The 26,600-nt window shown below is 47.5% G+C and overlaps 1 protein-coding gene across 3 annotated transcripts in view; it reads left to right on the top strand.

Moving 5' to 3' along the window:
• ROR2 (receptor tyrosine kinase like orphan receptor 2) overlaps nt 1-26,255 on the top strand; it is a 229,439-nt gene extending 203,184 nt beyond the window's left edge. Inside the window, exons 5-9 of one of the 3 annotated variants that reach the window (XR_007132185.1) lie at nt 12,620-12,747; nt 16,473-16,787; nt 17,938-18,149; nt 22,161-22,363; nt 23,762-23,889. Coding sequence is in view for 2 of the 3 variants with exons in the window: in XM_047760486.1 (XP_047616442.1) it covers nt 12,620-12,747; nt 16,473-16,787; nt 17,938-18,183; nt 22,161-22,363; nt 23,762-25,207 (2,338 nt within the window). In the remaining variant the exon portion in view is untranslated. Of the gene's footprint in view, nt 1-12,619; nt 12,748-16,472; nt 16,788-17,937; nt 18,184-22,160; nt 22,364-23,761 lie in introns of those variants that run through there. The other 2 variants (XM_047760486.1, XM_047760487.1) reach the window with 2 other exon arrangements.
• Nucleotides 26,256-26,600: the final 345 nt, after the last annotated feature.

Genomic DNA, 26,600 nt, shown 5'->3' with positions numbered 1-26,600 from the left:
GCTCTTTTAAAAAGTGGTTTATTTTCATGATGATAGACACATATGCACACTGGCAGGGTAGCCTAGTGGCACAGCAGCAGGGTGGGTTGCTGGGGCAGTGAGGTGCTAGGGCAGTGGGGGGGTGGTGCAGTGAGGTGATGGGGCAGTGGGTGGTGGGTCAGTGGGGTGGGGGAGGGGGCACAACGGGGTGGGGGTGGGGCAGTGGGTTCAGAGGTGCTCCCTGAAGCCTGCGTGTCAGGGCTTCCATGCTTCCTCTGTTTTCCTGGCACGTGCGTACATGCATAATGTGCTTCGACAAAGTCTGCTGAAAGGAAAATGTGTTGTTTTTTTGACGATTAAAAGTGATGTTAATTATTGCCCGCTGGGAAATCACCTTTCCCGAGGCCAGGTCCTGAGCTTCTTGCTTCACAAACTGCAGACCATTCCAAGGCTCCTGCCATTCTCCACCCATACGCTCATGAGCCTGGCATCTCCACTTCCAAGTCTGACTTATCGGCCCATCTCCAGACCCCCTGATTCAGCCCCATGATGTGCATCTCCAGGCACATGATTCAAGGACTCCTCACAGTTTGCATGTCTGAACGGAATCTAGCCATCTTGGACCTCAACCTCCTTCCATTGCTATTTGGGGGAAATGGTCATAAGTCTAGTTCAAACTTTATCCTAATTACAGGAAAACAGCACTATTAAAAAAAAAAAAAAAAGACCCCTGGAACTGCCAACTCACTGGCCCTGCCAACTCCAGGGTTTTTTTTTTTTTTTTCGTGCCAACTCACTAGCCAGTAATTAAAAATGACTTCAGAAGAAACCAAGCTGCCTCACGAACAAGTTGGTAAAAATACACTCAGACAAAAGGCCAACATTTAGCGTTTGATGTTTAATTCATTAAACCATCAACCTAATCAAACTGAGTTGGAAGGAGGCAAGAAGCCAACCTAATTTTTTCTCCTTGACTTTTTGTTGTGATAAGCTCTTTTTTTCTGGAAAACATAGCTCCTCTTAAATCCCATAGTGCAGAAGTTGAATAAAAGAAACTTGGTTCATTTTAAGATTATGTGATACAGGCAATAAGTGACTAAACACAATCATAGATAAAGTAATTAGAGAATATACATACACTTGCCTTGATTCAGATGACATAGTTACACAAGCAAAAATGCTTGTGCCATTGCAATAATGATAATATTAGCATGTGATGTGTCATAATACATTTAATGCTCCCATTACACATTTAAGTCTTTCTGTTTTCATGTGCACCCGTATTTTAGCTATTATGCTCTATTATGCCTGGATGAGAGCTTTTTACACGCCAACCTCCAAATTTATCCAGAGTCACCAGTCTTCCAAGATTGATGTGGGAGGGACCAGCCCCCTGAACATGGTAGGAGAGAGTAAGGTTTATTAATGAACTGCTAATGTTGGAGCCACTGTTCCTCTGCCTCTGGCCATCTCATATGATCCTAGCCTTAGAGATGGCCATTGCAAAAGCCAGTGTTTCTAAACATTACGAAGACTTGGGTTTTTATGACATGAACGCTGGTGTTGTCAGTTGGACCAAATGCCCATTTTTGCTGCATCTCGTATGAAATCACTGTAATTCGATGCTAGGAGTATTTCCTCTCGGAAGTAGAGAGGAATAAAATAGAATGTCTAATTTCCAAGGAAATCATTCATTCATTTATTCATTTATTTAACAAATTTATGCTGAGGGCCAACTATGTATCAGGCCCTGTTCAAGGTATGGGGGATCCAACAATGAATGAAACAGAAACTAAATACTGTCTTGTGCTGCTTACATTCTCCTGAGTGACACTCATGTCTGGATCCTTTCACAAAATATATCTGAAAAATACTTTCTGTGGTTTATTCCTTTTTATTAATGACAAGTACTGTATTGTATGAAGATACTACAATGTGTTCATTACCTGTTGATGGACTCTTGGGCTTCCAATTTGGAAGAATTATAAATAAATTGCTGTGAAATTTAAATTTTGGGGGAAATGTTTTCATTTTTCTAGAATAAATCTTAGGTGAGAGATTGCTTGATAAGACGGTGTACACATGTGCGCACGCACACACACACACACACACACACACACACACAGAGAAAATAGGCTTATATATATTTAAGAGTTTGGGAAATTGCCAAACTCTTCCCCCAAGTGGTCTTTCCATTCTACACAGCCACCAGCAATATAAGAGAGGGCCAGATGCTCCATATCCTTAGCAACATTTGATGTCAGTTGTTGAGTTGCAGCTATTCTAGGGTCTTGGGTTGTAATGATTCATGGTGGACGGATTACATTTCCCCACTAAAAATGGAACCATCTTCTAAGGACACACTTTTGTGTCCTAGGCTTTTTGTCTAGATTTTATTGCATTGTCTGTCTTCCTGTTGGGTTACAGGGGTTCTTTATTCTGTATACCATTCCTTTGTTAAATATATAAAATGTTTTCTCCTAGCCTGTGGTTTACCCTTTTTGTTTTCTTCGTGCTGTCTTTTGATGAGCAGCAAATTGTAATTTTGATAAGTCTGATTTATCGTTTTTTTCTTTTATGCATCATGTCTAAGAAATCTTTTCTTTCACCTACCTCAGTACTAGAAAGGTACTCTCCTGTCTCCCTCTATATGCAATTTGAATTTTAGCTTTTATGTCCAGGTCTCTAGTCCATCTCAAAAGCAGTTTTTGTGTACAGTGTGAATTAATGGGTTTAAGTTCATTTTTTTCAAGCAAATATCCAATTGTTCCAGCATCATTTTTGGAAAGATTATCCTGTCCATCCTGAATGTCATAGGGCCTTTATCGAAAGTCACTTGACTACACATGAAGGTATAATTTGAATGATCCGTTATGTTCTATTGATCTTTCCTTACCCCACCCTCCCCCCAATACCACGTTATCTTGATATTGTAACATTATAGTACGTCTTAAATCAAGGAGTGTAAATCGTCCATCATTCTCCTTCTCTTTCATAATTGTTTTGGCTACTCTAGCACTTTTGCCTTTCCATATAAATTCTAGAATCAGTTTGTCAATTTCTACCAAAGTGCCTCCTGGGATGTTTTTTACTTTTGATTGCAATAACTTCAGACTTAAAGAAAAGTTGCAAGAATAGGAATAAGTAATCCCACATGTCTCTACCCAGGTTTACCAACTTTTGTCATTTTGCCATATTTGACGATACCTATTTGTAACTATTATTTTTTCGGAACCATTTGAGAGTAGGTTGCATTCATTACACCCCTTTGCCGTTTAACACTTTAGTGTGTATTCGCTCAGATCAACAATATTTCCTTCCAGAACAACAGCATCAAGTTCAGGTTATATACCTTTGAATTGCCAGTTCCTTTCATTGTCCCAGAAATGCTCTGTAGACTCACTACCCATTGGTACAAGGTCCCCACCATATTGCTTTAGTCCTCTTTACTCTGCAACAGTTCCTCAACCTTTCATGACACTTTGATGGATTTTTGATTTCTGATGCAGAATGATTGTTGGGTAGAATATCTCTCAATTTGGGTTTGGCTGATATTTACTCATGATTCTGGTTATGCGTTTTTGACTGAGTACATAAGTGATGTTTCCTTCTCAGAATATCCCATCTGGAGGTACGTGGTGTCAGTTTTGCCCCCCCCCCCCGCACTGTTTGTCTTTTTAGGGCTGCATCTGTAGCGTATGGAGGTTCCCAGGGTAGGGGCTGAATCAGAGCTGCAGCTGCCACCCACACCACAGCCACAGCAATACGGGATCTGACCCACATCTGCAAACTACACCACAGCTTACGGCAACATCAGATCCTTGACCCACTGATCAAGGCCAGGGATCAAACCTGCATCCTCATGTATGCTAGTCAGGTTTGTTATTGCTGAGCCACAACGGGACCTACAGCCCTTTATTGTTGCTGTTAATCTTTCTCACTTGGTTAAGATTCATTTTCTCAATATATTGTTACTTTTCCCTTTGTAATAAAAGATAATGTGTGGGGAAATCCTGCTAGTATTTTGATGGGATGACATTGCACTTTGGGAGAATGGGCTTTTTAAAACTATTAAGTGTTCAAGTCTATGAACATGGTATATATTTCTATTTATTTAGATTTTTTTTTCCCTTTCTCTCTACAGTGTTTTGAAGTTTTAAGTGTGGAGGTCTTGTACATATTTTATTAAGTTTATTTCTAAGTATATTAATCATTTTAAGTGTATAACTCAGAGGTATTAAGCACAGGCACGTTGCTGTGCAACCATCATCACATCCCTCTCCAGAACTTTTTCATCTTCCCAAACTGAAACTCTGTATCCATTTCCATAATAACTCCCCATTCCCCCCCCCCAACCCCACCCAAGCCCTTGGCAACCACCATTCTACTTTCTATGAATTTGACTACTCCTTCATGCATTTTTAATGCTACTGTAAATGATGTCTTTTAAAAATTGTATTTGCTGGAGTTCCCGTCGTAACTCAGTGGTTAATGAATCTGACTAGGAACCATAAGATTGCGTGTTTGATCCCTGGCCTCACTCAGTGGGTTAAGGATCCGGCATTGCCATGAGCTGTGGTGTAGGTCACAGACGTGGCTTGGATTCTGTGTTGCTGTGGCTCTGGTGAAGGCCGGTGGCTACAGCTCCAATTAAACCTCTAGCCTGGGAACCTCCATATGCCGCAGGAGCAGCCCTAGAAGGGACAAAAAAGACACACAAAAAAAATTGTATTTGCTAATTGTTATTCAAATATAGAAATACAATAGATTATCTGGTGGCCTTACTAAATACATATTAACTTTTATAGTTTTAAAATATATTAATTAGGGTTTCTGTGTAAATTATGATATCATCTGCGAGTAAAGATGATATCATATCTCCCTTTTTAATCTACTATGTATGTATACTGTTATGTATGCATGTATGTAGCTAGCCAGCTAGCTATCTGTCTGTCTGTCTGTCCATCTCCTTATTGTAATGCTTAGACTTCCATGGCAATGTTGGCTAAAAATGGGAAGAGCAGTCATTTTTATCTTGTTTCCATTTCTATGGGGGCGCGTTTTTTATTTCACCATTAAGAAATTCATTGTAGCAGAGTTCCCATTGTGGCTCAGTGGTAATGAACCCAACTAGTATCCATGAGGATGTGGGTTCAATCCCTGGCCTTGCTCTGTGGGTTAAGGATCCAGCGTTGCCACCAGCTGCAGTGAAGTTCACAGACACAGCTTGGCTCTGGCATTGCTGTGGCTGTGGTGTAGGCTGGTAGCTACAGCTGCAATTTGACCCTATCCTGGGAACTTCTGTATGCCACAGGTGCAGCCCTAAAAAGACAAAAAAAAATTTTTTTAATTTTTCATTGTAGGTTTCTCATGGATGCCCTTTATATTAGATTGAGAAAGTTATTTGTTGAGAGTTTGGATAATAAAGGAGTGTTGACTTTTGTCAACTGCTTTTTAATATCAACTGAGATTAATGCATGGTTTCTCTCTTTGGCTCTGTATTTTCAGTGATCGGTTTTTAAATGTTGAAGTAACTTTGTACTCCTGGATTAATCCAGTTGGTGCATTTCCCATTTCTATGTTGTCTTTTTATTTTATTGGGTCCAGTTTGCTCTTGTTTTGTGGAGCAAATTGCCCCTTTCATCAGGGGTGGAGGGCATATTGGCCTGTAATGTCCTTGGAACATACTTGTCAGGTGTTAGTATCAAGGTTACGCTTGCCTAGTAAAATGAACTAGAGAGCATCTCTTCCATCTTTAATTTTTGGAAGAGCTGGTATAAAGTTGTTGATGTTTCCTACTTAAATAGTGACAGAGTTCATCAGTTTCTATTGGGGCTAGAGTTTTAATCTTGAGAAGGTTTTTGATTAGAACTTCAAGTTCTCTAAGAGCCTTAGGACTGTTCAGAGATTTTATTCCTATTTGTACTGATTTTTGTGTATTGTGTTTTTCAAGGACTGTGCCACTTTTTTCTAAGTTGTTGGATCTATATATCTATGTTCATTTATTTGTTCATAATATTTTTTATTACCTTTAGCATCTGCAGAGTCTTTGGTGAATCCGCTTGTGCACCCCTGATGTTGTTACCGTGTGTTTTCTCTTAATCAGTTTTTCTAGGTGTTTGCAATATTGTTAATTTTTTGAAGAATCAGTTTTTGGATGTATTGATTTTTCTATTTTTTGTTTTCTCTTTTATTGATTTCTGCTCTCATCATTAGTATTTTCTTCTAATTACTTCAGCTTTAACTTGACACTTTGTCTAACTTCTTAAGGTGTAAAATCTCATCTAACTTAAGCATTTTTAAGGCTAAAAGTTCTCCCTCAATTATGCTTTTAACTTCATTCCACAACCTGGGGTATCTTATTTTCATTTTTCGTATTTCATGATTCCATTTAAAATACCATTTACTTTTCTTGCATTTTCTTTTAAGAGCCTCAAGATTATTTAGAAGTGTGTTATTTAATCTCTAAATAGTTGGAGAGTTCCTAAATGCCTTTTATTCTCTTTTTAGGGCCACACCCTCAGCATATGAAAGTTTGCAATCTAGGGGTAAAATTGGAGCTGTAGCTGCCAGCCTACACTACAGCCACAGCAACTTGGGATCAGAGCTGAGTCTGTGACCTACACTACAGCTCATGGCAACGCCAGATCCCCAACCCACTGAGCGAGGCCAGGGATCAAACCTGCATCCTCATGGATACTAGTCGGATTTGTTTCCATTGCACCAGAATGGGAACTCCTGAAATACCTTTTGTTACTGATTTCTAATTTAATTCTGTGTAATCAGAAATTTATGATCTCAGGGGTTTTTTTGTTTTTGTTTTTTGTCTTTTTAGGGCCACACCCTTGGCATATGGAGGTTCCAGGCTAGGGGTCGAATCAGAGCTGCAGCTGCCAGCCTATGCCACAGCCACAGCAACATGGGATCCGAGCCGCATCTGCGAGCTACACCACAGCTCACGGCAACGCTGGATCCTTAGCCCACTGAGCAAGGCCAGATTGAACCCGCAACCTCATGGTTCCTAGTCGGATTCGTTTCTGCTGCGCCACAAGGGGAATTCTCTGATTTCAGTTTTTAAAAATGTATTGTGAGTTATTTTCTAGAAAGCGTAAGCCCTGTCCAGGTGAGTGTGACATGTACACTGACGCATGTCTGCTGCCGTGTTGAATGCATCGTTGCTCAGACACCCATTGGGTCAAGGGGGTGGTTAGTGCTTTTATTGTTGCTTTCTCCCTAATTTTTTTGTCTTGTTTCATGAATTGCTGAGGGATAGGTATTAAAATTTCCAACTATAGTTGTGGATTTTTCTCTTTCATCCTCTGGTTTTGTCCGTTCTTGTTCCTATGGTTTGAAACTCTCTCAGTAGCTGCGTTTGCGTTACGTCTTTTTGGTTAAGAGACCCTTTTATGTGGAGAATATTTTTACTGAGTATGGAATTCCAGGTTTGCAGTTCATTTTCTCTGCTAGTGCATTGAAGCCGTCATTCCCTTGTCTCCTGTTTTGCATTGTTTCTGATGGGAATGCAGCCATTATTTCTGACGTTCCTCCTTTTCTATTTATCCTCGGTTTTTAGCAAGTTGACTATGGCATCAGCAGATGTGGTTTCCTTTGTATTTATTCTATTCATTTCTTACGGACCTTCCTTTATTGGTGTGTTAGTGTATTTTAATGAAATTTGGGAAAAATTTGGCCATCATTTCTCCAATCCTCTTCTCCAATTCCTTGCACCTCTCTTCTCCTTCTGGGGTTGGACTACATGTAAGTTAGACTTCCTGTGCATTCCTTTAACTCATTAAGGCTCTGTTTAATTTTTTTTTAATAATTTTTTCTCTCTTTGTTTCAGTGTGGAAATTTTCTATTGACCTGTCAAGTTTACCTTTTTTCCCAGTTTTCTCCAATCAGTTGTTAATTTCATTCCATGAATGTTTTATTAGAAATTCTGTGTTTTAATTCTTCCACTTAATTATTTTACCATTTCCATCTCTCCTGAAATTACCCTTATCTTCATTATATTTTTTTTTCTAAGCATCCTATACTATGCTTATAGTTCCTTAAATCCCTGGTCTTCTGATATCTGTGTTTGTTTCTCTTAACCATGAGTTATATTTTCCCATTTCTTCACAGGAAAGAAACAGGAAATGCCTGGTAATTTTTTATTGTGCACCAGACATTGTGTTTTGTACTCTAGATTTTGTTACCTTCCTCTGAAGAGTGTTTTGTTACAGCAGCTTCTTAGATCACTGGCCAGGCAATTGAAGCTTTTGGAGTTGAGTATCAGTTCTGGTTAAAGATGTTGCTGCTTCTGCTTCATTCAAGCAGGAAGCCTGTTTATTACAGGCAGACCCTCTCACAATAAGAACAATGATTATGAAATGGTTTAACCATTGTAACCAAAAAACTGTTTTGAGGGGACGTTACCATTTTACATAATACGAACTTCATGTTTTGATTTTGATTACTTTTCAACCTCAAAGGAGCCCACGTTTCTTTAAAGGTTTTTCATTATTTCTAACAAGGAATTTTTCTAAGATTTTCCTCAAACTCATTGAGGGAACAGCCCCACCACCTGTCCAGCCAGTTGTGAAGAAACCAGTTCTATCACAGTATGATGGCTCCTTCTGTTTCCTCTCAATCGTCTACTCCTTTCCCATTAGTTTTTTACTCAATATTCTAGTTATTTCTCTCTCTCTCCCCTCTTTGGCCATGATCTTATCGGTGTATGCATTTTTTCATCTCTGTTATTAGTGCCCCGCAGTGTTAGGAATGGAGGGGATTTCCAAAACTGAATTTCTATCACATTGATGCTCTGAGATTTTGTGGTTTAAAGGACGAGATTTTATAGACGGTGGCTTCTGTTTCAGCACTTCGGTCTCTGAGTGACCGGCTTTCGAGACCTTCTTCAGCTCCAACACTCTTCAGAGGTCCCAAGCTATGCCAGGTGAAAATAAGACATAATTACTTTGAAACGGAAAAGTCATTCCCATTTGGTTTCTCAGAATTCAGAAACCCAAAGGATGTCATTGTCCGGTCTCTTCTGTTTGTGTTTTTGGACACCGTCTAAAATTCAGCTTGGAAGCCCACTGAGATGAGGAAGCTGTGAATGAGGTGTGATGGTCCCAAGCCCCTTTTCAGCCTGTCTTCCTTACACCCTTGCTGCTCCCCGATCCCGTGGGCACCTGACCCATGGCCGGGGAGAAGCGCACTTCGAGGGGCCAGACTTTCTATTCCATGACTCTTAAGGCAGAGAAAAGAAATTGCTTGCTGTTGTGGGGTCCCCCAAGGGACAAACGGAATCGAATCTTATATCCTAGGTGTATCTGACGTTAATAAGAGCACACACACTTTAGTGTTCTTCCTGGCGTAGCAGGCAAGCCCTCTAAGCCCAGCCTGCAAACGGGGCAGAGTTGACATGCACTTATGTTTGTGTATTTGGCAAGTGTAGGCACCGGTTTTAGTTTACTCAGCAGTTAACTCCAGGTCACAAAGAGTGAGGGAGGGTTGGGGTGGGTGTGTATTGTTAGCATATGTGCTTGCCTATTCAAACAATATTTAAGGAATCCTTGACCCAAAGAAATAATGGCTGGGTGAGCTTGCAAGAAAGGGCATTCGGCTCTTGTTGACACCGAAATCTCTTGTTTTAGATTATTTATGGCTCCAGGTTCTTTTTTTTTTGAAAAAAAAGAGATTTTCTTCTGAGGCTGAGAGGACGAGGATGGCAGAGGAGAGAGAGAGGCTAGAGGCAGCTGAATAGCCTGCATCTTGCCAGCCCCTTTGTCTCTGCTGTGAAAAGCATCCAGATTTTACATTTGTGAGAAAGCAAAGATAGGAAGTCTTAAGTCCATTTGGTGAAGCTGGACACAACCCAGATTTCATTTGGGGATGGTCTAAATCCGTGTAGGATGGATAACAGTGTGAGGCTGATGGCAGGTTGCAGATTTGCTAGAAAACAAGCAACTTAATTACAGGCCTGAGGCACTTGCTGAAGCTTGTCCTGGGAGCCTCAGCCCCTCTCCTTTGCTCCTCAGCAGACGGCAGCCCTAATACATGCCCTATGGCCCGATTTTATCTATCTCTTTGGAGCATCCTCAGCACCATTTTTAAAAGCATCTAGATGCCTAGCATGACTGATCTCATCAGCTGAAGGCAGGATCAACAGGCTTTACTGAAAATTATTTATTTATTTATTTATTTTTTTGTCTCTTTGCCATTTCTTGGGCCGCCCCTGCAGCATATGGAGGTTCCCAGGCTAGGGGTCCAATCGGAGCTGCAGCTGCCAGCCTATGCCAGAGCCACAGCAACGCGGGATCTGAGCTGCGTCTGCAACCTACACCACAGCTCACAGCAACGCCGGATCCTTAACCCACTGAGCAAGGCCAGGGATCGAACCCGCAACCTCATGGTTCCTAGTCGGATTCGTTAACCACTGCGCCACGACGGGAACTCCCTACTGAAAATAATTTAGCATAGCCTCCAAGGGGATGTGTGCAGGCTGTTCCCTGCAGGCTGGGAAGGTCAGACCTCGGGACCCTGGGGCGGGGTGGGGGGGCTGTGACAAATGTCCCTCTGTGTCCTCCGTATTTATACACGAGGTCTTCTGTGCTATGAGCAAGGTCGAGGTCACACCTCTGTTGTGTAATAAGCACATCTCACTGTACACACTCTTTGAGGGCCAACCTGACTTTTCCAAATCCCTTCCATGGCCATGTCTCCCTTTCCGAGAATTCTCTTCTGCAGCTTATGGAACACAGTCTGGGTGATCATCACGTTCAAAAAAAGCCTTGCTTGCAAAGAGAGGAAGTTAATAGAGGTTTCTGATGTAGGTTAAGGCTGAGATGAAACATGTAACTTGTTAATATTCTGTGTGTACTTGAACATACGCATGAGCACTTACCCACCCTTGTGTACACTTAACCATCTTTCGTACTCAGTCAATCCTTTCCTGGCTCCATCTCTGCGCTGCAACCTCCTCTCGCCAGCCACCTTAAAGATGCTAGGTTGTTTTTTTTTTGTCTTTTTGCCATTTCTTGAGCCGCTCCTGCGGCATATGGAGGTTCCCAGGCTAGGGGTCGAATCGGAGCTGTAGCTGCTGGCCTACACCACAGCTCACAGCAACACCAGATCCTTAACCCACTGAGCAAGGCCAGGGATCGAACCCGCAACCTTATGATTCATAGTAGGATTTGTTAACCACTGAGCCACGACGGGAACTCCACTAGATTTTTTTTAAGTTAATAGACTTTATATGGTAGCAATTTGAGAGTCACAGGAAAGTTGAACAGAAAGTACAGTGAGCTCATGTACCCATTCCCCACATCCGCACTACAGTTTCCCCATCAATAACATCTTGCATCAGAGTGGGTATTTGTTACAGTTCATGAGCCAGTATTGCCACATTATTATCAGCCAAGTCTATAGCATACATTAGGGTTCCCTCTTGGTGTTACCCATTCTCTGGATTTGCACAAATGTATAATGACATGTATCCACCACTGTAGTATCATACAGAGTAGTTTCACTGCCCTAAGACTTATTCACTGATATATATATTTTTTTCTTTTTAGGGGCGCACCTGCAGCATATGGAAGTTCCCTGGCTGGGGGTGGAATCAGAGCTGCAGCTGCCAGCCTATGCCACAGCCACTGCAACACGGGATCTGCATCACACAGGCAACCTACACTGAGGATTGTGGCAATTCCAGATTCTTTTTTTTTTTTTTGTCTTTTTAGGGCCTCACTCTTGGCACATGGAGGTGCCGAGGCTAGGGGTCCAATTGGAGCTACAGCTGCTGGCCTACGCCACAGCCGCAGCAACACGAGATCCAAGCCGCTTCTGCAACCTACACCACAGCTCATGGCAATGCCAGATTCTTTTTTTTTTTTTTTTTGCCTTTTTGCCTTTTCTAGGGCCGCTTCCGCAGCATGTGGAGGTTCCCAGGCTAGGGGTCCAATTGGAGCTGTAGCCACCGGCCTATGCCAGAGCCACAGCAACACGGGATCCGAGCCGCATCTGCGACCTACACCACAGCTCACGGCAACGCCGGATTGTTAACCCACTGAGCAAGGCCAGGGATCGAACCCGCAACCTCATGGTTCCTAGTCGGATTCATTAACCACTGCGCCACGATGGGAGCTCTTCAATGCCAGATTCTTAACCCAATGAGTGGGGCCAGGGGTCGAACCCACATCCTCATCTGAGCCAAAACGGGAACCCTTGATCTTTTCATTGTCTTCATAATTTTGCCTTTTCCAGAATGTCACAGAGTTGGAGGCAAACATTGTGTAGGCTTTCCAGATTGACTTCTTTCTATTAGTAATCTGCATTCAGGTTTCCTCCATGTCTTTTCATGGCTTGAGAACGCATCTCTTTTTAGTGCTGAATAATATTCTATTGTCTGGGTGTCCCACAGTTTACCCATTCACCTGTGGATGTTTTGGTTGCTATGGAGTTGTGGCAGTTCTGAATTCAGCTGCTGTCAACATCCATGTGTGGGTGTTCATGCGAACAGAAGTTCTCAGTCCGTTTGGGTCCAGGCCAAGGAACACGATGGATCATCAGATGCTGGATTTAAAAAGAAAAAAAAAAATTCATCAGGGATACTTGACAGCTTCCAGTGTATTTATCGACCGTGTGTCTCCACCAGAGATGACTACCATGAGGATGGATTCTGCCAGCCTTACCGGGGAATCGCCTGTGCGCGCTTCATTGGGAACCGGACCATTTACGTGGACTCTCTGCAGATGCAGGGGGAGATTGAGAACCGAATCACAGGTAGGAGCGCAGACCTCTGCTCCGAGATAATGAGCACGTGTGCAGCCACCTGTCACGGCACTGGTGGGTGACAACCTGGGACAGTGTCTCCCTGTTCCCTGTCTCCAGCAAGCGTCAGCCAGAGGCTTTTTCAGAAGCAGTTGCAGTTATCACTGTAATTTATTCTAAAATGTCGCCATTTGTATGTTCAATTAGCAAGTGCCGTCTGCTTAGAACGTACTAGCACACCAAATTAGGCCAGCCATGTGGGTCCGAAGCCCTGGTTGTGTCTCGTCCTCACCACATGGCCAGGGCCTCCTGTTCCCAGGGCCACCCCACTGGCGCAGGCAGCCGGCTGCTCATGATACTCATTCTTGCCTCTGCCTTTCCTGACGCATGTGCCTTCTCCAAGTTGTACTTGGTAAAAAGATACCCGGGCTTGATTGTAGCTGCTGGGGACAGAGGGTCCAGGCCATGGGCAGTGCCTGGAGACACTTCGGGGAATTCAGGCCCCCATTAGCCCTGTGTTCACAGTGGGAGAAGCGGAGTAGACCATTTAGGAATGAGGCGGCTCATTCTCCGTCACTGTAGAAGTTGCCCTCTCTGGTTGGTGTTGGCCCTCGATTTGATGCCGAGGACTTCCTGGGGGAGATCCCTTGAGAAGTGAGAACATGACTTCGGCCAAGGCGCCGAAAAGTCCTCCTTCTCCTGTCTCTGCTCTCTCCACTTTTTCTCTCCAGACACTCCAAAGAACAAGCAGAGTCTCGTGAAGATGGCAGATGCCCCAGTTGCACTAGGTTCTCTACACAGTGGTTCTTGACCCCAGGTGATCTTTGATGTAAACTAGGGCTCCCCAGGGACTCTGGTGGGGTGTGCAGAGGGCCTGGCAAAGTACTGCTCCGGTCCCAAAGGCACATCCCCGGTAGAAACCCACGTAGGTGTCATTGAATGTCCTAAGTTCAGGTCAGCCCTGGCTTTGTCTTTCGTCCTCAGTCTGGAGGGTCTAAGGTCATGGTCCCAGAAGGGGCTGCCTGGCCCATGGTTACAGAGCCCTCTGAGGACAGGGCCAGATGCCCAGTGAGAACTGGCTCTGGAGATCCGGGAAGGCCCCATCTTGATCTAATGGGGGACATTTTGAAAATGTTGGCACCTCTCATTGGAAAAGCTTCCTTATGTCATTTAAAGCAGCGCTTCTCAAACTTTCTGACAACAACACATAGGAAAAAGTATACTTTAACATTGTAACTTAGTATCCATCTACACCTGCTTCCTAGACCTGAAGTGGGTTACAGGAAAGGACATTCATCCTTAACAAAGGCAGTGCACTCTGCTTTTCCTCTTCAGTTTTATTTCATTAAAGAGTCAGTCACAGCCCTAATGCGAAGCATGCACTCGGACAACTTCTGTTCCATTTGGATCATCTTTTAAAATGCTAGTTGCAGACTCCAGAATTACTTGTCCATCCCACTGATTGGCAAACACTGATTCAAGGCACAAGGTTGTTCCTCATTTATTTCTCCAAGAGTAAAGGAGGAACAACTCGGATATCTAAGCAGACTCATTTTATAGCAGTTGCTTAGAGAAAGGTGTAGAATGCGGCCTCTCTAGCTTGGTGTATTTTTGAAAAATAAATAAATGTGAAGTTGCTCTGGACCGACTGACTTGTGGTTTAGAGATTGTGCTGGTTCTGGAGATGTTCTGTTCGGAGAGCGCGAAGTGGTTCTAGGGACCCTGGAAGCGTCCCAGGAATGCGCCCCAGAACACTTCAGAGTGGCGTACAGGGTGTAAACAAAAGTAAGCACACGAGTTATTGGGCATTCTTGGTGCCTAGAACCATCTTTCAGAAATAAGCCCTCACACTGATAGGTTTTGAGTAGGGGGAGGGCGAGGGGAAATCCTAGCAGGGTCAGCCATGCCATCCTAGCCCTTGATACCCCCAAAGCAACATGGTGTTTGACTTTCTTAGATTGTTCCCTGCTTGGAGGTCAAGGCCAACATGGCAACAGCCTCCTGGTAGTCAGTTGCCAACTCCACGTGATGGGGTTGAACTGGGGCCAAACTTAGCCAACCGCAAGAGACCCTTGCACTTCAACCTCTTATCTTACCTCTCTGTTCTTCAATTTTAATGCTGACCAGAAGGGACTGGAGGACTGAGGATGATGTGACCAGCACACTGCAGAGTGCCCAGGACCCCGTGCTGCAGGCAGTGCATGGACATAGCCTGCCACCCCTGTAGACCATTCACCTCATGCTATTTTATACGCTGCATGTGGGCTTTCATTCCCCAAAGTGTGGCCTCAACAAATGACTTGACAGATAAAGACCCAGGACCAGAAAGGACTGAGTGACTAACCACGCTGTAGTAAATGACAGGGCAGGGCCAGAACTGGGTGCTTAGGCGCCAGCAGGTCTAATAACCCTGTGCTTGCCTTGGGAGCCTCACAGCGCCACCTGCTGGCCACACTGGGCACAGCACTACAAGTCCTGGGTGGAGCTGGGGTGTCTCCAGGACTAAATTCCAACCTCCCTGGTTTCCTACTCCGTGTCTCAGCAGGGTGTGTAGGCAAAGGGGGTCACCTTCTCTGGCCATCTGAGATCAGATTATTATGGGCAGGTCTTTCACAGGTCAAAGTGGGGGGGGCCTTCGGTGTGGGCATAGAGCAGCCGATGCCTGCCTCTGAACCCTGAGTGCCACAGGCCTGAGGAGAGGGCCCTAGAGTGAGGACCCTCCCTCCTGCCCCTGCAGCTCTACCCAGACCTCATCCCTTCCTTTCCCCATGTGGGGTGTCAGGTTCTTCCCATCAAGCGCCAGCAAGCCAACAGACCCTGGATCCAGATTCTCCCTGACAGCCTGCTTCTCTGCTCCCCATTGTCACAAAGCTCTCCTAATGCATGACCCCTCCCCTCCCCCACTTCAACCCCCCCCCATACTCCTCCCAAACGTGTCCCTTTCAGACCCCCCTGCCCCTATCCTCCTCCTACTGCATGTCACAGGCTCATCATTCATCTTTCTGGCACACTCTCTCCATCCCCGGGGAATCCCACCTGCTCCCTGGCCAGTCCTCCTCTCCTCTGCTCACAGTCCCTCAGGAGGACCATGGCTTGGTCCTTGTGCCTCTTCTCCAATCTTTCCTTCTAGAAGCCTCTCAGCCCATAGGCTTTACCTACCGCCCAGTGCTTGCAGAGCCCCTGGTTCACAGCAGGACCTTAGGAAGTGGCTTTGACTCTGCAATCAGAATCTTCCTGTCATGGAAGTAGCATCCAGGTGGATGCCATCTGGGACCTAGTTTTCCTTCTTTTTGTTTTGTTTCATGCTTTCATTGAAACCCCAGGACCCAGGACCTGGGGTGGACTTTCTGCGTCTGGTGCAAATAGTGCAGCCTGGACGCTGCCTGAGGCCCTGCCCTAGTGAGAGCCTCTCAGGGCCAGTGAAAGACAAGGCGCAAGGCTGGGAGGCGGAGCGACACACGAAGACACGAGGGCCAGGGCACCAAGCCTAAGGGCGGGGTCGGGGGGTGGGGGCTTGCTGGGAGGGAGATGGGTGCCAGGGTCGCTGGTTGAAGCAGGGGTAGGAGATGGGCCCAAGATCACCAGGTGGAAAGGGGTGGAGGAGGGCAGGTGGGAGACAGGGGCCAGGGGCGCTGGGGGAGGAGCAGGGGGCAGGGGGTTGCCAGGCAGGGTGTGTTGGCCCCCGTACTGGACCCTGCCTCCACCCCACCCTAATGCCAACCTCGCCTCCTCGGCAGCCGCCTTCACGATGATCGGCACGTCCACGCACCTGTCGGACCAGTGCTCGCAGTTCGCCATCCCGTCCTTCTGCCACTTCGTGTTCCCGCTGTGCGACGCGCGCTCCCGAGCGCCCAAGCCGCGCGAGCTGTGCCGGGACGAGTGCGAGGTGCTGGAAAGCGACCTGTGCCGCCAGGAGTACACGATCGCGCGGTCCAACCCGCTCATCCTCATGCGGCTGCAGCTGCCCAAGTGCGAGGCGCTGCCCATGCCCGAGAGCCCGGACGCCGCCAACTGCATGCGCATCGGCATCCCTGCGGAGAGGCTGGGCCGCTGTAAGTCCGTGCACCCGCCCACCCCCGGGGCCCCGTTCGGTCCGGGGAAGCCCCAGCTCCGCAGTCGCGAGATGGGGAGTCGCAGTCATCCAGCTCCAGACACACAGCCCGCTTGGTTCTGCCTGTCTATGGGTCCCCGAGTAAGTCATTCTACTCCAGTGGGCCTCAGACTGCGGCTTCTCTAAGATGAGAAAAATCTCCACGCCCGCCGCCAAGGCTGTGAGGGTCAGGACCCCCTTCCACGCCTGCCCGGCAATCCACCAGCAGCGCTGACTGAGTCAGAGAAGTGGTGCTCCTTGAAGTGGGGGACCCAGGAAGGAGCTTGCCTCCCTCCCAGGCTGGGGGAGTACTCATTTCTGCGGCCAGCCTGGGCTCCTCACAGGGCCAGTTTCTCCAGACCCACTGCACCATGCAGATCCCGGCTGCAGGGCGGAGTCTACGGGACCTCTCGCAAGTGGCTTAAATTCCGGTTTCCTTATACTACACGGGGATGATAACTACTAACCTTAGGAGCTGGAATGCAGATGAATGAAATAGTACTCAGATAGTTCTTAGAATAGTGCCTGCACACTGCCAGCAGGAGGTAATGGGTATTCAGCAAACACACACACCCCAGGTGTGGCACAGAGAGGCCCTGAGTCCCCCTGGGAATGGGGCAAGCCTAGGGCACTGTTGACCAGAGGCTGAGCCTGGGGCTATGTGTGTGTGTGTGTGTGTGTGTTTGGGGGGGTGTCACTGAGCTTGGGGGCCAGCCCTGGGAGTTTCTCTTCCCTCCTGGGCAGTCTGGTTTTGCTTCCAGTACAAATGAACATGGGTTTGGGGTTGACAACCTCTTTGTGGGATGGGGGTGCCTGGTGGGTCCAAAGGTGGTTCAGGGTTATGGGATAACATATCTTTCCCCTGTATATGTTCCTGATGCCCCTGCCAACTTAATTTGTGGGCTTGGGACTGTATTGGCATTCCTTCAAATGCTGCTTTTCTTGGAAGTTATGTCGGATCCTTTGGTCTTTTGGAAATTCCAGTTTGGGTACATGTAGGCAAAGCGGTTTTGTTGCCCTTTCTGGAAGTTGAAGAAGGGTGCTCTCTGTACCCCCAGAGGAGGGTTGCCCCCTCCTAGTTTTTAAGCCTCCTAACGAATCTTCTCTCTCAGACCATCAGTGCTACAACGGCTCAGGCACAGATTACAGAGGGACGGCGAGCACCACCAAGTCGGGGCACCAGTGCCAGCCGTGGGCTCTGCAGCATCCCCACAGCCACCACCTGACCAGCGCTGACTTCCCTGAGCTGGGAGGGGGGCATGCCTACTGCCGGAACCCGGGAGGGCAGATGGAAGGGCCCTGGTGCTTCACGCAGAATAAAAACGTACGCATGGAACTGTGTGACGTACCCTCTTGTAGTATGTATTCGCTCTCTCTTTTTTTTTTAAAGTGTTGACTGTGGGGTATGCTTTGTGGTCACAGGGGATCAGGAGGCTGGTAGCTCTGGGCGCTTCTCCCCACCCCCCACCCCACCCCCACCACCTTCCCATTTCACCACCATGATTATTTGGGTTTTTTTGTTTGTTTGTTTGTCTTTTTAGGGTTGCACTCGCAGCATATGGAGGTTTCCAGGCTAGGGGGCTAGTCCAAGCTGTAGCCGCCGCCCTACACCACAGCTCACAGCAATGCCAGATCCTTAACCCACTGAGCGAGGCCAGGGATTGAACCTGCAATGTCATGGTTCCTAGTTGGATTCATTTCCAATGGGCCATAATGGGAACTCGGATTATTTGTTTGTAATGAAGCTGTTGCTGGCAGTAAAAGTAGTACCTGGTCATTATGGGACATTTTGAATTATAGAAAAGTCTAAAGGATGATGTGCAAATCCCCTCTAACCTCACCCCTCTGTGAAGACTGCTGTTTACAGTCTTCTGTCAGGCCTTTTTCCATGTGTGGTCCTGGGCTATTCAGTTGGGCTTCTCGTTTCTCAATGAACATCATCGACCTCGTTCGCACTGTTAGTAAAAATGCTTCCCAGTACAATTACCACCAGCTTCTCAGACCAGCATCTGCAGTTGGGACACAAGGCCTCCTGCTCCCCCTCCTGCATCTCCCACTCTGCTCAGCTTTCACACGTAGACTCGGCAGAGTGAGGAGAAAAGAGAACTTAAATGTCTTATCTCTCCTGCAGTTTTACTCTTAAATTATGGCTAGGAGAAGAGTGTGTAGTTCACGGTTGCAGACGTCACAGACATCATTATCTCTGTGCAGGAATAAATTTTAAGAATGAAAATGTTGGAGGTTAGATTAGAGAATAGCTACGCTATGGAAGGCTACAGTTTAAAAAAAAAAACTAATTTCCTAGAGTTCCCGTCGTGGCACAGCAGAAACGAATCCGACTGGGAACCATGAGGTTGCAGGTTCGATCCCTGGCCTCGCTCAGTGGGATAAGGATCCGGTGTTGCCATGAGCTGTGCTGTAAGTCACAGATGTGGCTTGGATCTGTAGGTCACAGCTGTGGCTGTGGTGGAGGCCGGCAGCTACAGTTCCAATTAGACCCCTAGCCTGGGAACCTCCATATGCTGTGGGTGCGGCCCTAAAAAGACAAAAAGAAAAAAAAGAAATTCTTATAAAAACAATTTCCTGCATGCAAGGAGGTTCATACTGACCTGTTTGGGGAAATAAGCAAGTTGCAGGGCAATAGCTGCGTTATGTCTTTTTAGTTTCTTTCTTCCTTCCTTCCTCCCTCTCTTTCTTTCTTTCTTTCTCTCCACCACTCCCTCCCTTTCCTCTTCTTTCTCTCTTTCTTTTTCTCTTCCTCCTTCTCTCCCCCTCCCTCCCCTCCCTCCCTTCAGATAAGAGAAACAAAATGGGTAAAATGTACGTGAGTGGGCACATATGCACCTGTATTTCATGGAAGAAGTTTTGTAAAGATAAATATCAAACTCTTAGCAATGACTTCTCATGACCTACAGATATGTTAAAACGTAAGACGTTGTTCCATTGAGCAGTTCTTATTTTGTAATCAAAAATAACATCAAAATGCTAACAAAAATAGGTATGTTCTTTGACCTGGCAATTCCAGGAATCTTATATTGCAGAAGTATTTGCACTAAAAGGGCAGAAATGGCAAGGATATTTGTTGCAGAGTCCTTTTTAACACTTAAATGAGAAACAGAGTAATAGTTTACCAATAGGGATACGAATGAAGTTCAGTATCATGGAACAGTGTGCAGGTCTTGAAGAGTGCCTGGAGCTGCCTGTTCGGCGAGAAACGTGGTCTGAGATATGTTATTCTGCCACCAAACCAGGAGCAAGAATATACAGATGATATGCTTCTATTTAAAATGAATTCTATTGCAAATTCTATTTTTAAAAATTATGTGAAACTTGGTTTTTTTTCCCTTTTTTTTTTTGTCTTTTTGCCTTTTCTCTGGCTGCTCTGGCGGCATGTGGAGGTTCCCAGGCTAGGGGTTGAATCCCAGCTGTAGCCGCCGGCCTACGCCAGAGCCACAGCAACGCGGGATCCGAGCCGCGTCTGCAACCTACACCACAGCTCACAGCAACGCCGGATCGTTAACCCACTGAGCAAGGGCAGGGACCGAACCCGCAACCTCATGGTTCCTAGTCGGATTCGTGAACCACTGTGCCACGGCAGGAACTCTGAAACTTCTGCTTTTGTATGTCAAATTAGTTGAATATCGGTTATTTCATGTTCGACTTAACTATGTACATAAACAATTACATGAATACCAACCAATTAACAATGGTATAGCCTTTGGTGAAATTAGCTATTAGGAATATTCACTTTTCTGTAATACTATAATTATTTAAACTTTTTTAAAGTTAATTTTATTTTATATTGGAGTATAGTTGATTTACAGTGTAATTTGATACTTAATACACATGTGTTCTGTTGGTGATTTTTAAAAGATAATGAAAAACAAACAGTTGTAAAACCTATGGGACAGTGCTCACATTTCTCACCTGGGCCTGAGGGGCCCAGAACGTCCCGTTAGCCCTTATCATGAAAAATGACCCAGAATCTTCATCACCCCTGAGGCTTCTAGAACACTTGCCTCTGGGCTGAGGTCAGGACAATTTTTTGTGTCGTTGCATTTGATTTTTATCTTCTTTTGGAGCTGGGTGACAAGACTGGGTTTGGGACAAGACTTTTTTTGCCATGATGGTGACAGTGGTCATTTTTAGAACTGAATTAGCTCTTTCGGGGACCACATGGGTCAGAAATCATTTGTTTGCTTTCAGGTGGAGAACTCATTATCCAATGGTCATAGGGATGCCCAAGTCCCATGTAATTATTCACAAGGTTAAGGTGAGAACAGCGGGGGTTGTGGAGGGGACCCTTCAGAGCACTTGTCTGGCACATCACAGTGCTGAAGTCCCTGCTCCTTCGAAAGTCACTCTCTCCCCTCCTGGTGCCTGGCAGCCCTGCGCACTCTGTGCTTTTCGAAAAATCCGATAGGGGGAGACAAAGCGCTGCTCTTCCCTGTGGAAAAAAAAAATGAAGGAAAAAGACCTTGAAGCCTCAGACTGTACATCTGACCATTGCTTTATAAGAATTCTCGCACCCCTGCTGAAGATTATTGGGTCAAACTCCTTGGCTACCAGTGCTGTTTTACATTAGATGCATATTGGAGTTCCCCCTGTGGCTCAGCAGGGTAAGAACCCACCTAGTATCCATGATGACACAGGTTGGATCCCTGGCCTCGCTCAGTGGGTTAAGGATCCGGCATTGCTGCAAGCTGCAGCACTGGTTGCAGATGTGGCTTGGATCCCATGTTGCCATGGCTGTGGGGTAGGCCAAGAGTTGTTGCTCCAATTTGACCCCTAGCCCAGGAACTTCCATATGCCATGGGTGTGGCCCTAAAAAGAAAAAAAGAAATAAGTCAAATGCATGATTATTGTCTTAAAGGAATATGTGTGCATTGTACAAAAATGTGGAAAATCCTAAAATGGTGAATGAGGAAAAGGATCATTTCAAATCCCGGTTCCTAGTTTCATTACTGGGGTCAAGCATGTCAGATGTGTTCCATCAAGTGTAGTAAAGGTACCTGTTTCCAGCATATTCAAATTAGGAAGGGAAAATGATGGTGGTTATTGCTGCTGTACGTCCCTTAGAGTTTGCTTGATTTTTGTGTTGTGTATTCCCGTTCGTTTCCATGGCGGGCGGGTCTCGATTGTGTCTCATAGATGTATATCAGGGCGTGCATTTTGGGGTACATTGCCTTTTTTGAGCCTTGGCTTTTAATGTTGTCGCTATGTGCAATTTAGCAACTTAACTGTTTTAGGGGGAGGTGAGAGGGGGCTGGTGGAGAGCTTGGAGTTGAAAGGGGGGATGTTTTCTGAAAAATCATGAAAGCCTTGCTGTCCACAGGTCCCCAAGACAGCAGCAGGATGGGAATTCTGTACATCTTGGTTCCAAGCATTGCCATCCCCTTGGTCATCGCGTGCCTTTTCTTCTTGGTCTGCATGTGCCGGAATAAGCAGAAGGCGTCTGCCTCCACGCCACAGCGGAGGCAGCTGATGGCCTCGCCCAGCCAAGATGTGGAAATGCCTCTCATCAACCAGCACAAGCAGGTCTCTGTGTCCGCGTGTTTAAGGAGGCACCAACCTCCTCCAGGCCTAACCTTTACCTGGAGAGTAGTTACCTGCAATACTAGGTCTCTTAACTTGCTTGAGGCACAACACAAAATTCTTCTACACTGTCCTTCATTTTGCCGTTTCTTCTTTAAAACATACCAAGACATTTGTGTCCTTAGGGAGTTGGTGGTCGGTGTGTTTGGAATTCACCCTTCTCCCTCAATCGAGACCAGCTCTATTGGCATGGGCCCAACGGAGCTGTCCCCACTCTGCGGTGTTTCAGCTGTCCCCTCAGGAGGACACCCAAAAGAAGGGGTTAGATGGCCCCACCCCTTGAAGGTCGATATGGCATTTTTAAGGGATGAGGGTCTGTGTTCTGGTCAATTTGGGGTTGGGTTGGCTTTGCTATCTTGTTTTTCAGAGAAGGACAGAGCAACAGTCCTGTAGTGGAGGTAGGGGGAAGGGAGAGGCCACTCTCACCCCGAGTTCTCAGGATGGCAAGAACACGCTGAAATGGAGCCCAGGAGAAAGTCTGCCCCAGTCCCCCCACTCCCACCCCCAGCTTCAGTGAAGGGACATTTATGTTACTTGCAAGCATTGGGAAAAAATAATTTCTATCCAGGCTTTGAACAGGGAAAGGGTGAACTCATTTAGCTCTGCGGCCAGGTGTCACCAAGTGTTTGCTGGGGGTGGGGGGCTGAGAGTCAAGGACACCGTTGCTCCTGGGTGCGGAGAGCCTCCAGGGACAGGGGCCGGACACACAGAAGGGGCGGGAAGGTGTCAAGGCCAAGAGGAGCAATGTTCAGATCAATTTTGTGGCAATCTGTCAAATGCATCTAATGGAAAATCTAATCAAGAGGAAGCAGCAAAACAGGCCCTTTGAGGGACATCTGGAGAGCAGCCAGGCTGGACTCTTAAAAGGACACAGATCCTGGGAAGTACACCTCAGGGGTCAAGAGAACTAGACATTGGGACTTGCCGTGATAGCCGTGGTGGCTGGGCTGTGGGTGTGCACAGAGTAGGGAGCAGCAGGAAAGGCCTGAGTGGGGGACACAGCTGGAGCTTGGCTTGTCTGTGTTGTGTAAATAGATGTGCACAAACATACCCTCCTCCTATAAGCACACTCTGCAGTATCTCTGGACGGAGGTATCCCGTTGCAGCCTGGTTGGGACCCTTGAAGGCTTCAGGCAGGCTCATGGCATCAGAGCATGTTTAGACTCCGTGTGCAGGGCAGGCTGAGTCTGGTCGTGGTGGGGCTGGCAGGTCCGCTGCAAGCCCTGGCTGGGGGCGGTTCCGGGAGCAGCCCCCAACCCATTCCCCCACTCCAGCTGCCCAGCTCTGCCTTCTCCTGTTTCTGCAGCAGAAATGTTTTACTGAGGCTTTTCTTCTTTGCAGGCCAAACTCAAGGAGATCAGCTTGTCCACGGTGAGGTTCATGGAGGAGCTGGGAGAGGACCGGTTCGGGAAGGTCTACAAAGGCCACCTGTTCGGCCCGGCACCAGGCGAGCAGACGCAGGCGGTGGCCATCAAAACGCTGAGGGACAAGGCGGAGGGACCGCTCCGGGAGGAGTTCCGGCACGAGGCCCTGCTGCGGGCGCGGCTGCAGCACCCTAACATCGTCTGCCTGCTGGGCGTGGTGACCAAGGACCAGCCCCTCAGCATGATCTTCAGCTACTGCCCGCACGGCGACCTGCACGAGTTCCTGGTCATGCGCTCGCCGCACTCAGACGTGGGCAGCACGGATGACGACCGCACGGTCAAGTCCGCCCTGGAGCCCCCCGACTTCGTGCACGTGGTGGCACAGATCGCCGCGGGCATGGAGTACCTGTCCAGCCACCACGTGGTCCACAAGGACCTGGCCACCCGCAACGTCCTGGTGTACGACAAGCTGACGGTGAAGATCTCGGACCTGGGGCTGTTCCGCGAAGTGTACTCAGCCGATTACTACAAGCTGACGGGGAGCGCGCTGCTGCCCATCCGCTGGATGTCCCCCGAGGCCATCATGTACGGCAAGTTCTCCGTGGACTCAGACATCTGGTCCTACGGTGTGGTCCTGTGGGAGGTGTTCAGTTACGGCCTGCAGCCCTACTGCGGCCACTCCAACCAGGACGTGGTGGAGATGGTACGGAGCCGGCAGGTGCTGCCCTGCCCGGACGACTGCCCGGCCTGGGTGTACGCCCTGATGGTCGAGTGCTGGCACGAGTTCCCCAGCCGGCGGCCCCGCTTCAAGGACATCCACAGCCGGCTCCGGGCCTGGGGCAACCTGTCCACCTACAACAGCTCGGCGCAGACTTCGGGCGCCAGCAATGCTACGCAGACCAGCTCCCTAAGCACCAGCCCGGTTAGCAACGTCAGCAACGCCCGCTACGGGGGCCCCAAGCAGAAGGCGCAGCCCTTCCCACAGCCCCAGTTCATCCCCGTGAAGGGCCAGATCAGACCTATGGTGCCCGCCCCCCAGCTCTACATACCCGTCAACGGGTACCAGCCAGTGCCGGCCTACGGGGCCTACCTGCCCAACTTTTACCCGGTCCAGATCCCCATGCAGATGGCCCCGCAGCAGGTGCCTGCCCAGATGGTCCCCAAGCCCGGCTCCCACCACAGCGGCAGCGGTTCCACCAGCACAGGCTATGTCACCACCGCGCCCTCCAACACATCGGTGGCGGACAGGGCGGCCCTGCTCTCCGAGGGCACGGAGGATGCGCAGAACGTCCCTGAAGACGTGGCCCAGAGCCCCGTGCAGGAGGCGGAGGAGGAAGAGGACGGCTCCGTCCCCGAGACCGAGCTGCTGGGGGACAATGACACCCTGCAGGTGGACGAGGCCGAGGTCCAGCTGGAAGCCTGAGGGCCTCAAGGCCATGGGGGCATGTGGAGGTAGGGGTGGGGAGATGAGCTGCGTGAGGGGTGTGCCCCCCCCCCGGGAACGGGGTCTGGGGTGCAATCTCCCTTTGCCACAACTCGCTGTGCTGTTTGGTTGCCACCTGTTTGGTTGGACAGGCTTTTAGCCAATGGCAGCTGACGGGGGGTGGGGGGGTGAGCCCCATAGGACGCATGGTGACCCCCAGTTCCCCCTGCATTTCCCCAGAGGTAGATGGACAGTGAGCGATGTTTGAAGACGAAGTAGAAGCAGTCTTTGAGGAAGAATAGGTGGCATCTTCCCTCCACATGCAAATGGATTGAAACTTTTTGACGATTGGGAAAGCAGGTCTTCAAAAGGCCCCGACCTGAACCTGGGGCTTTGCGATGCCCAGTGACTGGCCTGCCAGGTGAGGATGGAAGAAGCTGCTTTTCCCTCTGCTGCACGCCCAGCCAGGAACAGCCTCCCCTCAGCCACCAAAGATAAGCAGGAACAAGATATGGCCATCTGCCACCTGTCAGGGTCTGATGAGAAAGGGGCTTCTGAAGTGGGAGTTCCATATTAAAACAAAATGTGCCTTAAAAGAAACCCACATGCTTTTGTACTTTTGTGAAATGATTTTAATTATCCTGCATGTGTATTTTGCCCACTTTTCTGAAATTCCAGGAAAATGTTTCTTGGGTTTGGAATGTTACCAAGGAAGCAATATTGTACAGAGCACAGTATTGTTAATTTTCTTTTTAGAATCATGTACAGACCTTATATGTAATTTATATATGGTTTTTGTATGCCATTTTCATTGAAATATTTTGAACTTAAAATAATGACTTAGTAATTTAACTGTTTATGTTCCCCACGTTAGACGCCATCTGATTATATTTCGGTTTGCTTGTGTTGGTACCATATGTAAGCGAGGTCCATGCATTTCGGAGCCTGTGAGAGATGGCCCACAGGTATACTGCAGCCGACACACAGGTTAGAGCTCACTTGTAACCCGCACACCTGGAGTATCCAATAAAGCCAAACAGAACATTCAGTCCGTTCTCTGCACGTCATGACGACGTCAGGCAGCGGGAGGTGGGGGATGGCAGAGATGCCCAACAATGATGACTTGGGCTGGGGTTTAGGGGACTTGTCCAGGACCAGAGACTCCTTTTGAATGTGAATGTACATTGGCAGATGAATGGTGGGAGCAAGTTGCCTCGCTTTCCTCAGTAAAGTGTCAACGGGTGGGGATGTGATTAACTGCAGATGACATGAAAATGGTCTTTGGCTTTGCACCTCTCTCCTCCTGAGGTTCCAGAGCCCCTGTCATTTTTAGACCCGGAGACTCATGCTTCCCAGGGCCCTGGAGCAGGGCTGGGGGTTAAGATGAAGAAGA

Source organism: Phacochoerus africanus, chromosome 15 (genome assembly GCF_016906955.1).
Source record: "Phacochoerus africanus isolate WHEZ1 chromosome 15, ROS_Pafr_v1, whole genome shotgun sequence".
NCBI lineage: Eukaryota > Metazoa > Chordata > Mammalia > Artiodactyla > Suidae > Phacochoerus > Phacochoerus africanus.
This window is presented reverse-complemented; position numbering and strand designations above follow the sequence as displayed.